The 15,968-nt window shown below is 57.7% G+C and overlaps 2 protein-coding genes across 3 annotated transcripts in view; one reads left to right on the top strand and one right to left on the bottom strand.

Moving 5' to 3' along the window:
• LOC141497082 (uncharacterized) overlaps window positions 1-15,968 on the bottom strand; it is an 857,774-nt gene that overhangs the window by 479,294 nt on the left and 362,512 nt on the right. The gene's annotated exons all lie outside the window — the stretch shown is intronic.
• Window positions 1-15,968, top strand: part of CABIN1 (calcineurin binding protein 1) — a 93,547-nt gene that overhangs the window by 51,900 nt on the left and 25,679 nt on the right. For both annotated transcript variants that reach the window (XM_074199662.1, XM_074199664.1), the window contains exons 24-29: window positions 357-617; window positions 1,327-1,478; window positions 3,037-3,215; window positions 6,548-6,715; window positions 7,597-7,886; window positions 8,993-9,106. In XM_074199662.1, the coding sequence (XP_074055763.1) occupies window positions 357-617; window positions 1,327-1,478; window positions 3,037-3,215; window positions 6,548-6,715; window positions 7,597-7,886; window positions 8,993-9,106 (1,164 nt within the window). The remainder of the gene's footprint in view (window positions 1-356; window positions 618-1,326; window positions 1,479-3,036; window positions 3,216-6,547; window positions 6,716-7,596; window positions 7,887-8,992; window positions 9,107-15,968) is intronic.

Raw genomic sequence — 15,968 nt, 5'->3', positions numbered from 1 at the left:
CCTTGATACCCCTTAAGGTTCAGAGATAGGGCTCAGGGGGTCAGTGAAAGCCTGGAAGTAAGTAACTGTATAATAGAATGAAGGAGAGACTGGCTGTACATCCCCTGGCCTGACCTGGGACTGCTGGGGGGAGTAGGGTAGGCAGGGGCTCCTAGACCAGGTTAGGAATGCTAACCCATGATGGGAGCCCAAGATGATGCATGAAGAAGAGGGACCTTCCTAGGTTCTCCTCTTTCTTTCCCTTCTCATGGTTCAGATGTGGGAGGGGCAGACTGGCAGCTACTGGGCCCTGACCAGTGGGTAGTTAGACTTGCACCGCCTGGTGGAGGGGTGACTCAGTGTGTGTCTTGTCTCAGATGGAGGAGCGCCGTGACAGCATGCTTGAGACGGCCAAGCTGTGCTTCACATCAGCCGCACGCTGTGAGGGTGACGGCGATGAGGAGGAATGGTTGCTGCACTACATGCTGGGCAAGGTGGCGGAGAAACAGAAGCAGCCGCCAGGCATCTATCTTCTGCACTACCAACGGGCCGCTCACTACCTGCACGAAGAGGCCGCCCGCTACCCCAAGAAGATCCACTACCACAACCCCCCTGAGCTGGCCATGGAGGCACTGGAGGTGAGGTGGGCCCTGTGACCTCTTGGGTATGGCACTCACACACAGACCCCTCATTCTCATACCCTCACTCAGTGTGCTGAGACACATGTCTTTCACATTATACCCACAGGCGCACATGATGCTTAATGGGGCCATAGTCATGCTATTGATGAGCTCAGACCTATGCAGGATGGTACATTCATACTCACTCCCCTCTGCACAGTCCTACTTATGTTCACACTCATACTCTTGCACATACACAAAACCACTGGGAGGGATTTTGCCATCCAGGGATGGGGATAGAGAAGCCTGACTGGGGGTACACTTGCCCTGGCCCTTGGACTTCAACCAGAGCAGCCTAGTCCCTGCTCCCAGAAACCTCAGCATCCCTCGGGTCTTGGGCCACTTCTCCCTCTGCCCACTCTGGCCTTCAAATAAGAACATTGGTGGCTTGGCTTGGCTTCCCTGTGGTGGTTTTGTTCCTGTCCTCCCTCATGTTCCCTGCCTGGTTGTCCCTGGACCCAGGGCAGTCATGCCACCCCTGGGCCTGGAAAGCTGGCCTGAGGAGCCCCTGGAGAGGATCCAGCCCCTGCTGTGGCTGCCCTGGCCCCTTGGGGGACTGGCTGTGGAGATTGGTTTCCAGATGAGAAAGCAGCAGCCAGGGCTTCTGCAGAGAGAGGAGAGGCTAGCTGGTCTGGGGACATGACAGCTCGGACTTTTGTCTCACCAGGTCTACTTTCGCCTGCATGCCTCCATCCTGAAGCTTGTGGGTAAGCCCAATGCCGGGGTTGATGCTGAGAGCCTGCTCGCCTTCATGAAGGAAGCTGCTGACGGGCCCTTTGCCAGGGGTGAGGAGAAGAACACTCCCAAAGTCTCTGAGAAGTGAGTAGTGGCTCCCCCAAAGGTGGGCCTGGAGCGTCAGTGTTACCAAGCCCGGATGGGCTCGACTGTCATGCCCTCTTGTCCCACACCGTGCGGGGTCCCTGCACCACAGGGCCTGGGCTGTGCTCACTCCCCTTTGCCCTTCCAGTGTGTGATGATCATCCTACCTGGAGGCTCCTGCTGGGTCCTGCACTAGTCAGTAAGCCTTAAGGACGGGGCTCTGGGTGCCAGCAATGGGCTGAGAAGCCCCCATCCCCCAGGAGCTCACTCTCTGTGTGTCCCACTGGGCACCATCATGAAGAGAGCAAGGGCGCTCCTACACTTCCCTGGAGCTCTGCATGGGGCTGATCACAGCTCCTCTGGGTATTCATTCATCAGGGGCCCCCTTGACTCTGGGCTAAGTTCTCAGGTGGGGGAGTCTTCCCTTCTGCTGGGGGGTCAAGATGAGGAAGGAATGTCAGGAGGACCTGACCAAAGGCCCACCAGGCAGGAAGTGGGGCCTTGAGCCTGAAATAAGGAGGCTCTGAAGTCCCCCAACCTCAGGCAGAGACCTGAAGAAGCAGGCTGTGTGGGGGGCAGAGGATTATGAGCCTGGGCAAAGGGATGGGGGGAGGAAGGGTGGGGAAGAGGACTGACTTGAATCTGGGCCACTGTGGGGCGGCCAACTCCCAGCTGAGGCCTGATATGGGGAGCAGGGTGCAAGGGATGGCTGCTGAGCAAGAGGGCCAAGGTCCCCCTGCCTCAGAAGAGGAAGGGGAGAGAAGGATGGAGAAGGATGGTGAGACAGAGGAGGGAAGAGCAGGGAGGGCGGGGTCTCTCTCTTCTCTGTCTTGGAGGCCTTGCTCCTATTGGGGGTGCTCAGCCTTCCCCCCAGCCCTGCTCTGTCTTCTGTCTAGCCATCTGTCTCTGTCTCTCTCTTGGGACATTGTGCCAACATCCTCCCCCTGCCCTTGGCCCCCTTGTCCTCTTTGGGGCTCCCCCAGAGTGTCATCTGCAGACCTGCCGAGTGCCCGCTAAGCCTTGTCCAGGTCACCTGACCAAGGGAAGATCCCTGAGGTCTTCTACTAGCTCATGCAGCTGTCCTCTTCTCTCTGCCAGGAAGGACTGAGCTTCCAGGGGAAGGGAGGGAGCAAGGCTGCAAGAGGAGGTGATTCAGCAGCAGGTGGGGCAGAGGCGCGGGCCCCCTGAGATGGCAGGGTCTAGAGGGGCTATGGACCTGGGCCCTGGTGTGACTTTTAGCTGGCAGCGGCCAGCGGGGCAGGACATGAGGACAAACTGCCACTGAAACTCCCTGGTCCAAGTGGTTGCTGCCAAAACGCCCATGTCTTAGTTGGCTGCCTGCTCGGTCAGCTCCTGGTGGGGCAGGCCCTAGCACTGGCTGGTGGCAGCTTCATCCATGCGTGTGCAGTAGAATGTATTCCAGGCTCCTTGGAGGTTGTGTGGGTCCCGGGAGGCCTCCTGTGGCCAGGAGGCACCGAGTGCAGGCCTCCTCAAACATGGGGTGGTGCCTGGGACCTCCCCCAGCCTTTGCAGGGCTTTCTCTCCCCGACTCTTTTAGGGAAAAGGCCTGCATCATCGATGAGGACTCTCACTCTTCTGCTGGGATGCTGCCAGGCCTTGGGACCTCCCTCCCTCCCTCATCTGGCCCAGGTCTGACATCCCCACCTTACACGGCCACTCCCATCGACCATGATTACATCAAATGTAAAACCCCTCGGCAGCAGGCTACGCTGGACGGTATGCTTCTTGGGGAGGGAGGCTGAAGAGGCAGGGGTGGAGGTGGGCTTCCAGCTTCCTAGACCTGCTGCCCTTTGCTCCATGGTGGGGGGGGGTGCTATGGGACCAAATCCTTGGGTTTTCTTTGGGCATCTTCTGAGAGGACACCAGGTGGTGGCTTTGCAGATTTTCCTTAGGAGGTGGCTTTCCAAGACTTGGACCCCTCCCTTTCAGCCTGGTTGCCATCAGGCCCTGCCCGAGCCAAGGACCAGACCAGGAAAGGGTCAGGCTGCCTTTGGCCCATAAGGCTTCCTTCCATGCTAAGAAGTGCATCTAGGGCCTAGATGGGGCCGAATGGCATCTGGCACTGAGCGGGGCTGGGGCTGGGGGACTGCAGTTGGGCTTTCCATGAAGGTGGGCAGGGATGGGGCTGAGCGAGAATGGGAGCTCAACCCCTCTGCCACCTTCTCGCATTGGGAGGGAGCGTTCAACCCAGCTGGCTCCCTGGGAGGCTCTGAGAGTTCTCTGGTGTGGGGGTGGCGTTCTGCTGCCTCTTCCGACCTCAGCAATGGGTACCCTGGCACCCACTCTCCCTGACCTTTTCCAATAAAAATCAAACTGAGGGAGAAAACTCCTGGAGCAAGACTTCAGGGAATTTCATCCTGGAAGCCCCTGGCACGAAGCTGGCATGGGATCACCACCTTGTAAATTGGAGAGCATGGTTCCACATCCGGACCTGCCCTGATCATTAGGGTCTGATGATCCCGGTGGGCTTTGGTGACCCCTTCTCTGGGACCATGAGCAGCAGCTGTGAGCAGGCCTTAGGGCATATGGCCAGCCTGTGGAGGGGCCACTCGACATCCCAGGCAGGCTGGTCATAATGGCCTGGCACTCTTTGGGGCCTCCCCTCCTACCCAGCTTCCTGAAGAGTAGACATGTCTCTGGAGGATTTCATGGGTGACCAGGGCCTTGGGGCCCCCCAAGAACTTCCTATTTTCCTTCAGGCAGTGCCCAGGCAGGGCGTGCACAGGCTCTTGCAGCGGAGGGGCTGGGGAGGACCTCTCTGACACACTGGGCAGAGCTTCAGGCTGGAATGACTGGTTTCCCGAGGAAGGGTCCATGCTGCCCCTGGACCGAACCTGAAAGCCTCATTGGGACAGCAGTGGAGAGAGTGTTGGGCCTGGAGATAGGAAAGTCCTAGTTCAGATCCATCCTCAGACACCCAGAGGCTGGGGGACCCTTCAGCTTCCCTGACTCAGTTTCCTCCTTTGTAAAATGGAGGTAACAACAACCCTTACCTCCCAGGGTGCTCAGGAGGACAGTGTGCTTGGCGTCATTGGCCATCCCTGCTGGGGTGCCAGGGCCACCCATGCTGTGAAGGGTGCATGCCGTCCAGGGGCCTGAGAGACCCCCAGGCCAGAGCGATGCTGCCACTTGCTACGGAAGTCCTGTCCAGAGTAGTAGGCAAGGCAGGAAAGAAGAGGCAGCATTCTTCCCACCTACTTCGCGTCTGCCTCCTAAGACCAAGGGAATGTGGGAGGCTGCAGCCTCCACTAGTAGAGGGTATGCTCCGTGCCTGGACATCTCAGCTCCAGTTTTCGCATCCTCCATGCTTGGCCCTTTCCCTCAACCACTGCAGCCACCACAGCTCAGGGCCCAGACCTCCAGAGCTGCGCACATTGCCTCCTTTCCATCTTGCTGACCAAGGCCACTGGGCGCATCATGGTGTCTGAAGCAGGGGCCTGGAGTCAGGGAGACCTGCATTTCAACCCTGCTCAAGTCCTTCAGTGGGAGAGTCAGGGCAAGTCACTTGGCCTGCCTCAGTATCTCCGGTTGTACCATGGAGATGGTAGCAAACCCTCCCCATGGCCTGCCACAGTCCCAGCCCTGCGACCATTCCTGTGACTCTCAGAACTGCCCTTGTGACAGATGAGAAGCTTGAGACCGCCAGGGGTAATAGACCCATCACTGTGAAACCTTCCGAGCTCCCTCCCAGGGTCCCATGTGGGGGTCCTGAGGAGCAGCCAGCCTGGGATCTGCCTAATGACCTGGACACCCTTGCCAGCCTGGCAGTCTGCCCTCAACCTCCCCACCCCAGCACAAGTGAAGCCAGGCCAGGTCTGACAGTATGTCCTCTCAGCTGGGGCTGCCGGCTCCCAAGTCTGCAACCTGGCCATGGGCCCCTGGCTGACCAGCCCAAGAGAAGGTGGATGGGTCTGCGACCTGGGAGGTTTGTGGCTCCAGGTGGCCAGGCCGGCACCCCTCCTTGCCCTGTTGGCTTGGGGTACTTGGGAAGCCGATCTTCTCCATGTGGTCATTCCCACCCGCCATTCGCGTCCCCCTCCTGTCTCTGTGGTGGCATCTGGTCTGGGCCACTCTGAGCTCCAGCATCACTTCATCCGAGATGAACCCAGGATGGGGAGGATACCTGCACCCATGTAGGCCAAGGATCTCCAGGCCTCACAGCGCTTCCTCCAAGAGCATCAGCCCAGCCAGTCATCTGTTGAGCGGACACCTCACGTCAAGCCAATGGCGCTGGAATGGGACAAAGGGCAGGGTGGGACCAGGCCCGCCCCCATGATGGGACCAGGTGGTCTGCCTGCCAGCTCTACCTATGGGAGCCTCCTTCCCCCTCCTTGCTTGGAGGATGAGCTTGCTAAGTCACCTTATGAAGCGTGGTACTTGTGGGTTGTCGAGCCCCCCCCAAGACGTGCCCTCCTCCCCAGGCAGCCTTGGACCAGCTCCTAAGCCCGGTCACCATAGGAACCGGCCCATGGTTGACCGGTTGGTGAGCACGCTCCTCCTCACTGTCAGTTTGGGGAAGGGCTGCTGCTGTGCCTGCAGCTCTCAGGGAGGTGCCCCGAGGAACTGCTGCTTCTTCTTGCATCTGGAGCTTGGCTGGCAAGCCCTTCCTGCATGCCCACCTTGAGCCAGCCCGGGCCTGCTGGAGGTTGAAACCTGTCAGACATGGCTCCATGTCGGGACCTGGGCTTGCGCCTGCACTCTCCCTGGCCACCTCCTCCCTCCTATGATCTGTTCCCCAGCTGGTGGATGCTTGTTTAGGGGTTCCTGGGCAAGAGAGCCCCCCAGTGCATACCAAGGCACCTGGCCAAGGCACCTGCAGCTCTCCTTGGGGTGCTTCCCCATTCCCACTCCTGCCCTGGACTCTCCCCTTAGTGTGTAAGCTCCATGAGGGCAGATAGGAAGCATCAGGGCTCCCCTGGCTCAGGCTGGCACCTCCCCTCCTCCATGGCCTGGTCTGGGGCCCTGGGTGTGGCCGGGTGTGGCTGGGGAGGGCTGTCCCTATGGTGGGCACAGTGAAGTCACTGGGCCCTCTAATTCCTCTTTTCTAGAGAGGAGTCAGGACAGCGCCCCGGTGGCCTTCTCTGATTCCAGCTCCACCCAGGATGTCTTCGGTGAGCCCCCCGGCTCCCAGGAGAACTCGCGGAAGCCAGCCCTGGAGAGGCGGCCCCTGGGGTCATGTGCCTCAGCTGCACCACCAGGGCCGCTCTTGGAAAGGGGTACGTGTGAGGTTGCCCTCCTGGCCTTTGGGGGTTTGGAGGTCTTTACTCTCAGCACCCCCCCCCCCCCGGGTGAGCTGGCGGGTTCTTCTGGGAATGCTCAGGCACCATGCCTGCCATCATGGGGCATGCTGCCGCCCATGACAGCGCTTCTCTACCTTGGGGAAGTTTCCCAGAAGCCCACCCAGCCCTTGTCAGATAAGCCCCTTGCCCGAGTCCTCTGATGGGGTTGTGGGCTCTTCGCCCTTCAGCGGTACTTCCCTAGGGCTCCGCGTCTCTGCCCACAGCAGCCCATGCACAGTCCCCCTCCATCCATCTCCCTGTCCTCTCTTGGCTCAGCTTGGGGTCAACCTCCTAGCAACCCCTCCCAGTCCCTGTGTCCCCTCCCCCTTCTCAGTTGCTAGCCACCTTTCCCTTAGTCCTTGGTGACAGTTGGAAAGGACAGTGGGCAGGAGGAAGGGTCCCCACTGACTGGAGCTGGCTTCTCTGTCTCCAGGCCCTGGGCCTTGGTGTGCCCTCCTGCCCTCCTTCCCTCTGAGTTCCTTCTTTCCAAGGCTCGCACCAGGGCCAGCTACTTCATCTTGGAAAGGTGTCCTTGTTGCTGATGCCCTCCTAACCCAACTTACTTTGGATTTACATTTGGCCTTCTCAGCTCAGTGGTGGCACCAGTGACACCCAGGGGAGGGACAGTTGGCCTTGCTCAGGAAATGTTCTCCACGGGGGTCTGGTTGGGAAAGCCTGGAGCCGGGGTGCCTGGGGTACTTCCTGAGGCCAGCTTCATCTTCCTTGTCTCTCTGCTGCTTCACCTCCCCTTCTACCTCCCTTCCATGATGGCATCAGGGGGCCAGGAGCGGGACTGAGGTGGCGCTTCCCATTTTCAGGGAAAGGTGAGGAGCCTTCAGAAGGTGGGGAACCTTTGCGGGCCGGGGTTGACATCCTGGCCAAGTCTGGAGCCCTTACACCATCCTCTTGGGATGGCAAGAAGAGAGGTGAGCCCCTTGGGGAGCGGGCAGAGCCATGCCAGCGACTGCCAGCGGACGCTGAGGGACAGCGCAAGTTTCTGACGGAGCAGTGCGTGACCTCCTTCCGCCTCTGTCTGAGCCGCTTCCCACAGCACTACAAGAGTCTGTACCGCCTGGCTTTCCTCTATGCACACAGCAAGACCCATAAGGTGAGACCAGGCCCCAGGCCCTTGACCCCTGGCCTCTGGAGGCAGCTCGAGGCTGTTTGAGTTGGCAGTCCAAGTCAGTGACTCTTGGTGGGGGCACTGCGAGGGAGTGGGCTTGGAGCCTGGGCAGTTCCACTGTGGCCTTTCCCTGCTGCTGACCCTGGTTCCCTCACCTGTAAAAGGGGAATCATGGCACATTTCTGTGATGATCAGATGAGATTGTGACTTTAAAGGTGCACGTTGGGTGGTTAATATCATTGTCATCCTCATCGTCATTACTGACAGTGGCCAGGGCTCAGTGCCTGGGGAGAAGGGAGGTGTGGGGGGGTGTACTCGCCACCTCCTGTTTGCAACGTCTCCCAGTTTCTTGGTTGGACCTCTGTTCAGCTTCTCTGGAGCCAAGCCTCCTACTTGTCATTTCTTACAGCACACTCATGTCCCTTGACCTTCGGTGTCCCTGGTTCTCTTTAATGGCCCCAGCCCCCCCCCCCCCCACCTCCATGCCTCAGTATGCCCAGGGCTCATCTTTATACAAAACTACCACTTAGAGAAGGTTGGGAGGCAGTGAGGGAGTGAAGACCCCAAAGCATTTGCAGGAGGGGTGTGGGCCTCTGGGCCCTCTCCCCCCAGGCTCCTCTCAGAGGATGGGCAGTGTGTTCACTGAGTTCCAAGCTGGAGGCTGGCCTCAGGATGCCGGCTTCCCTTGACCCCCTCATGGGCCAGCCCCTCTTTCCTTCTCTGTTAAATAGGGATTAGTGTGCCCCCTGACCCTAAATCCCAGGAGACCACGGGTGGGGAGAGTCCAGTCTGGAAGGGCTGCCGTTTTGTGCTCCCTTCCCCAGTCTTAGCCCTTCTGCCCTTGCTTGGGGGGCAGGGAGCAGAGGTTTTTAGACAAGGGGCACTGGGGCATCATTCCAGAGGGAGACCTGGGTGAATGAGTACCTCGGTACCCCATCCAAGTTCTCCCCATGGCCGTCCCCAGGGGGCCACCTCTATGAAATGGTAGGGGCTCTGGGGTGGGCAGTGGGTCCGGGCTGGAGGGGGTTGAGGTCACTGCTGTGATTGGGCTCCCAGCAAGCCCCCCTCTGCTGTCGCCTCCTCCTCCACAGAACCTCCAGTGGGCCCGGGATGTGTTGCTAGGCAGCAGTATCCCGTGGCAGCAGCTGCCGCACATGCCCGCCCAGGGCCTCTTCTGCGAGAGGAACAAGACGAATTTCTTCAATGTAAGTAATGCTTCCCTGGCCGCTTCTGAGGGGGAGGTGAGAACGCGCAGGCCCGAACTCAGGGCATGGAATAGGGTGTGGGGGCCGCAGCCAGGTGAGCCTGCGATTGTGGCTCGCCTCCTCCCTGGACTCAGGGGACCCCGGAGGACTAGCTGGGAATGAAGAGGCTCTCAAATGTGTCTGTGATTATTGGGGGGCGATTCATCCGTCAGGCATGGGCATCGAGTGCTTGTGATGGCCAAGAGCCAGGCTCCAAACTACCAGCAAAAACAACTCATCTCTACCCTCAAGAAGCTTCCCTTCTCACTGGGGACATGCACAGGCCTGGGGCAGAGAGTAAGGCAGGGTCTGAGCACCACAACCTTGTGGTTCTGTGTCCAGCAGTCCTACCCTGCTCTCTGGGTGCCTGCCGCCCTGCCCCTGCCCTTCTAGAGCCTGAGATGTTAGTCTTTGTGGTTGGTCTTTAAGACCATCCTTTTGGGGGTAGTTCTTCCCCCCTCACTCCTCCTTGGATAACTGGGGAAAATGAAGACTTTGAAGCAGACAGGGGAGCAAACCACCATGGGAGGCACAGCAAGCACCAGCCCTTAATGCAGGGTGCAGACACCAGGGGTGTTCTTGTGAGGCACTTGGGGGCTGCTAACCCTGCACACTAACCCTTGTGAGGCCTCTGGGGGTGCCAGAGTGCTCAGATCACTGAGCCTGGCATCAGAGAGATCAGTGAGGTGACCCTGGACAAGTCACTTCATTTCTGCCTCAGTTTCTCACCTGCAAACTGGGGATTATAACCAGGACCCACTGTCCATTCTCAATTGCTGTGAGATTGCTTCTCTTTAGCATGGCAGCTTACACAAGTCTCCATGGCGACCTTGTTGGGTTATGCCATGTGAGAGATGGGCTGGAGACAACTCTTTGCCAGTGACCGTTCCAGGCTGCTGGGGCTGGGCCTGTGCGCCTTGGGGCTCACTGTTGTTTGTTTTATTGCCTTGTGGATCACTCGGTTCTGATTCTTCCTTCTGTTCTTTGCTGCTGAGAATGTGCCTTCTCACCCATCCTGATTATTTCCTTTTCCTTTTTCTTTTTTTTTGGGGGGGGGGAGAGTTTTGCAAGGCAGTGGAGTTCATTGACTTGCCTAAGATCACACAGCTGGGTCATTATTAAGTGTCTGAGGCGGGATTTGAACTCAGGTCCTCCTGACTCCAAGGCTGGTGCTCTAGCCACTTGCCACCTAGCTGCCCCTACTTTTTTTTCTTAAGGCATTTTCCTTTGAGATTCAGAATATTTTGTACCTTGCCATTAATTTTTTAATTTCCTTAACTAATTATAAAAAATCCCTGTGGTCACTGGGTTAGAAGCACTGATGTGCACGTTTGTTCATTGGGCCATGGCCTCCTCCCTATTCTGTCCTTGGGCTGTCTGTCTCTCTTTTCTACCTGGCTCTCACTGGAGGGACGTGCAGCCTTCATTCAGTTTTGGGGCAGTGGTGCCTGCATTCCCGTGATTCCTCCTGGTTTTCATTCTTGGGTCCCAGGAAAACTCTTTGGATTGGTTCCTTTATTTTCTGAAACTCTGACTTGTCTTGGTCTTTGACTCTTCTGACTTGGTCTCTTTGCTGATTCTTCAGGATCTTCTAAGTAAAATCTTGTCATCAGCAAATAGGGCAAGTTTTGAGCCCTCTTTGTGGAACTTTCTGAAAACCTTTGGTCTTTCTTGGCTTTGTTGCTGTGGAGTGAGCTTGAGAGTGGGGCCCGATGACTGGGCTATCTTCCCAGGGAGATTAGGGAAATTGGATGAAGTTGGCAGAGTCAGCTGAAAAATAGTCACGGCAACGATGACCATGACTTCGATGGAGAGAACAGACAATTGAAACTGAGACCAGTGGAAGGAATGACATTGAGCCTCACCCCTTTTTTGCCAGCCAACAGCTGCATGTCCCATTGTGTTCGGCACTGTCGTCTCTGATAAGGTTCACAGGCTCAGGTCGCTGAGGAGTCAGGATAGTTCCGGGGCTAGGATCTGGCAACTTAAGATTCAGATTAAATTCTTGTCAAATGGGCAACAGAGAAGGCAGTAGCTTGCAGGATGAGTGGCCTTCCTTGGCTGGTGGCCCCTTCCCTGAAGGTGGGGAGCTGGGACACGGGGTCCCATTCTGCCTCCTGGGGCGGCCTGCCTTCTCAGCAGCATTTTTCAGCTACAGATGGGTGATCCTGGGATTCCAAGGAAGCAAGCAACCTCAGTCTGTTGCCAGTGGAAACTTGTATAGGAATGACCTAGGAGATGCCTGATGGTCCTCAAGAGAGGGGGCAGGAAAGGAAGGGAAGAGGATCCAGCCCAGAGCCTAGGGAGCATCCACAGTTAGGGGGCAGGACCTGCCCCAGTGCAGTCAGTCAGGGAGTTCGGCTAGTAGGTACTTCCTCCATGGCTATTGGCTGTTGATTGACTGAGGAGGAAAAGCAGGTGCTGGTTAGCGTCACCGGTGAAGAAAGGGGAACGTGGAGAGCCGTCCCTGGGTTTGTCACTTAGGAGTTTGTGGGCCCTAGGAGAGTGGAGGCACTGGGGACTCGGAGGGCAGATGCTTGGTGAGGAGAGGAGAGACCCCGGGAGGGTGGGCCGGGGAAGGGCAGAGTCGAGGGAGGGGCACGAGGGAAGGCATGCCCTGCCAGGGTGGCAGCAGTCCAGGGACCCCCAGCTAACTGATATAGCATGCTTTCTGTGCTGTGCTACCGGTCTTGACTTTGGCAGGAGATTTTCCATTTCCTCCTCCAGCACCCTTTATAGAGGAGGAAATGGAGACAAACAGGATGAAGTGACATAGCCAGGGTCACCCAGCTGTTGCATGTCTACAGTTGTATTAGAACTCGGGCCACGCTCGCTGTTGTTTGGTTTATTGCCTTGTGGATCACTTGGTTCCGATTCTTCTGCAGGTCAGCTTTCTGTCCACTGGATCACCTACCTAGTCCCTGCCTCCCAAGAGCTCCCAATGCCCCTTTCCCACATCCTCCATCCAAAACTGGGACTCCCTGAAACTTGATCTTTTCTGGCTCGGTGGGTCAGTAAACACGAAATACCTATTGTGGACACTCAGCGTAGTGCTTGGTGCTAATCACGTTTATTAGCTGGCCTTCCCTTCCCTTCCCCAGCTCACTTCCCCAACCTCTGTTGGCCGGAGGGGACCAAGCTGGGGCCAGGAGGGGGTGGGGCCTCTGTTCAAGCAGGCCCTTGGGCCTCCCCTTGGAAAAAGCTTGCTCATCGGTCAGACATGCTCCCAGTCTGGAGCCCAGCTTCACACGCTGTTCCCGGCGAGCTTGGCCAGCCTTGCGGGCCTCTCTGCCTTCTCTGGGAGTTCGGCCAGGGCCTTATTTTCCAGGCCAGTTCTCAGGAAGTGGGCCCTCTCCCACGGCAGCCAAGATAAATCTCTGGTCCCAGGAGATGGGGCGGGACGAGTGTCCAGGCCTGCACTGGGAGCTTGGTATGGAAAGGGGGTCTTCACCATACCTCTGGCCTCTGGTGCAGCCAGACCCCCAAAGAAGCTTCCACAAGGGAGTGGGGTGCAACAGGTAGCTCACTATCTCCTGAAGCTGCCAGTTTTTGCATGTGGCCTCTTTGCATCCTCGCCAAGGCTTCTGTGGGCTCCCGGCCCTCATGAATGTCAACAGACACAATATGTTACCCAGTCTGCCTGTCTTTGCCCTCACGCCTGGGTCTCTCTTCAGGTTCCCTCCACCAGGGACAGCTTCTCCTCTGAACTTTGACCTCACGGTGGTAAGCACAGGGAAGTGATGGGGGCTTGCGGCCCGGGGAAGAAGCTCGGAGCCGGCCTCCGCCAGAGGGCCCCTCCCCATTTCGTGGGGGTGTTTACTTACCAAATTGGATGTGGACAGGAGACTCTTGGAAGGCAGGGACTTTTTTCTTTTTATTTTCTGGCAGTTTGGGGACCCGAGTTCAAATCCAGCCTCGGTCATTGACTAGTTGTGCCACCCCTTTAACCTGGGGTAACCCTCTCCAGAGATGTTTGAGGAGCGGATGAGTTCCTATTTGTATTTGCTGGCTCCTCTGGGGGGGTCTCTCCAGGCCCAGCCCAAAACCTGGTCTTGGGGGCCCATAGGAGGTGCTTGGGATTGGCCCCACTTCTCATTGCCAGTGAATGGCCTGTCTTCTCTTTTCCCCACAGTTGGCATGGGGTGCTCCTCAGCTTCACAGCAAGACCCTGCGTGTTTTGCCCATTTGGCTTTTGTCTCAAGTTCTGTGCTTCTGCCTGAGGTTCCCAAAGGTGGGGTTCTTAGCATACTAGGGGTGTGTCCCCGGGAGTTTGCATGCTTGCTGGGTACCTCCATGGGCTTTTTAGGGAGCCAGGCCTGATCCTGAGGGAGCTCTTGGGGCTCTTCCTCTCTCTGCTCCCTCTCCTTCTGTCACCTATGCTTCCCTCCCAGCTTCTCCAGCAGGTACAAGGAGGGAAGTCCTGCTGCCAGGGCAGGTCAGTGCCCCTCTGTCTATGGGAATGGCTGACTCTGGGGGGCATTACCAGGAAGCATTTGAGAGGTCAGGATGGTGTGAGGGTCAGCTGTGGACCAGGGATTGTGTATTAAAGTGAATCCTCCCCCCCCAAAAAGGGATGTGGTGGGGGATGAACAGGGTCAACAGAGAGACAGTAACGTGTCCCGGTATATTCCTTGGGATTGTGATATCATTTCCGAGGGGGCTGGGAGCTTGATGCCATGTGACCCAGGAGGCCTGGTCTCCTTGACTTCAGGAAGGACAGTCGGGGCCCAACCTGGACTCGGCCAGTCCTGGGCGCCAGCCCTGGGCGCCAGCCCTGGGCTGCTCATTTCACAGGTGAGGAAACCAAGTCGGGCAGCAGCTCCTCCAGCCCGGGGGTGGAGTCAGAGAGCCACATTTTGCCCTGGCCCTCCCTCTCAGGCCATGTTTTCCCTGCCCCAATGTGAGGATTTTGTTTTCTTTGTTGGGCTGTGGTTTGTTTGGAAAGACTTCTGTCCCTCTGCCAGAGCCATGAGACATGGAGCAGGGCCCTTAGCCTCTTGGGTTTCCTTCCCTGTTTGGAATGCAGTCTTTGAACCAATCTTAGAGCTATTTGGCCGAGAGGCGATGCCTTGGTTGCTTTCCCTACCATGTGTTTGCCAGCGTCTTGGGTTCTGCCCCGTTAGTCCTGATGGGAATGGGCATTCACAGCAAAAAAGAAGCCGCAGCCAAATGTGGAGAGCCTTCCCGAACCCCAGTGACTCACTACCCCAAGGAGAGGAGGCAAGACTCCTTACCCCCCTGCCTCAGTTTCCCTCAGTCATGATTGCAGCTCTCTCCCAGGGTACTCCTGGCAAAGAGCGTCATGGCCTTCCTGCCTGCCACAACCCTCTGGCCCTATGCCACACCCACTGTCTCCTTCCTTGGCCTCAGTGCCAGGAGCCCGACTTGGGCCCTTTTCCCACCAGGGATTCTTCTCTGCCCCTGTTACATCATCCCCTTGGTCCACTGAAACAAGAGGCCAGCTAGCCTTCCCTTCCTCTGCAAAGGCATCAGGCTTAGGTTGTTGCCACCCAGATGAGCCCAACCCCCAACGGAGCCTGTGCCTGGGAACTGGCAGCGCCCCCCCCCCCCCCCCCCCGGCTCAGAGCACAGGCCAGGCCCGGGCACTTGCTTTTGCTTCTTGGGAATGTTCTAGAGTGTCTAGACTCCTGGCCCTTCTCAGAGCAGCTCTGCCCTAGGATCTTCCTGTTTTGTGGGGAGAGTAGACCACCAGGTCAGATCCTTGGGGCAGCCAGATTTGAGGTGCTCATCTGGGTGTCGGAGGACAAAACGGAGAGGGGGGAAGCTGGGGAGGTTCTGCAAGGCCCTGGGGGCTGGGCAGGGAGATGCAGCAGCCATCCTGAAAAAGATCAGGGAGGCTGAGTGGCCTGCAAGCTCTGGAGGAGAACCGCAGTAGGGAGGGGCAGGCCCCATCTGAAGCTTTGGGTTTATTGACGGATTGGAAGAAGGGTCAGTAATGACAGGGATGGGGCCAAGAGGGCCTGGAGGACAGCAGCGTGGATGACTGTGCAAGTGCAGGCATTTATGAAAATGCCTCCCAGGGGGTCTTGGAAGGAAAGACTCTTACCTGGTGGAGGGCATGGAGCTGAGGAGGGAGAGAGTGTTCCAGGTGTGGGGGAAGAGCCCCTCTCAGTTGGGAAATAGGGAGTTGTGTGGGAAGATGGATGGGAGGCGCGTGTCATTGCTCCCAGATCACACGCTCAGGCAGGTGTGTGTGTGTGTGTGTGGAGTGTGAGCATATGTGTGAGGGAATGTGGGTGCGTGGGGCTCCACGCGCTGCAGTGGATGGAGTTAGGCGGAGGCAACCTCAGTTACCTGGAACCCGAGGAGTTCTGCTAGAAAAGAATGCTCTGAAGCAAGGAACTGGGGCAAGGCCTCTGCGTGGAGCTTGGGATCGAAGGGGCTGTGAAGTAGGGGCTGTTATTGTCCCCATTTTGCAGGTAAGGAAACTGAGGCCGACTCACCCAGGCTTTGGCAGGGCAGTCAGTGACAGGAGGGTCTGCCTCCCAAGGCCTGGGGTGGGGGGAGCATCCAGTGATAGGGGCTTCCGTTCTCATGGGGTGGAAGGCAGTGCTGGGGGGGGAAGTGACCTTCCAGGAGGAGCCTGCTGGATGTTTCAATGCCCTTCTCTCTTCCCTCTTGATCTGGGTTACAAAGAGACTTCTGACAAAGTGCAGCCTGGGAGTCAGGAGACCTGAATGCAAATCCACCCCAGATGCTGCCTCACCCAGTGGCCACTGGCAGGTTGTTGTGAGGGTCAAATGAGACAAACCAGGGCCTGGTAGTCAGTTGTCATGTTGGATTCTTCCTGGCAGAGATCTCC

Source organism: Macrotis lagotis, chromosome X (genome assembly GCF_037893015.1).
Source record: "Macrotis lagotis isolate mMagLag1 chromosome X, bilby.v1.9.chrom.fasta, whole genome shotgun sequence".
Lineage (NCBI taxonomy): Eukaryota > Metazoa > Chordata > Mammalia > Peramelemorphia > Peramelidae > Macrotis > Macrotis lagotis.
Note: the sequence above shows the minus strand (reverse complement) of the source record. Positions and strands in the feature narration are given on the sequence as shown.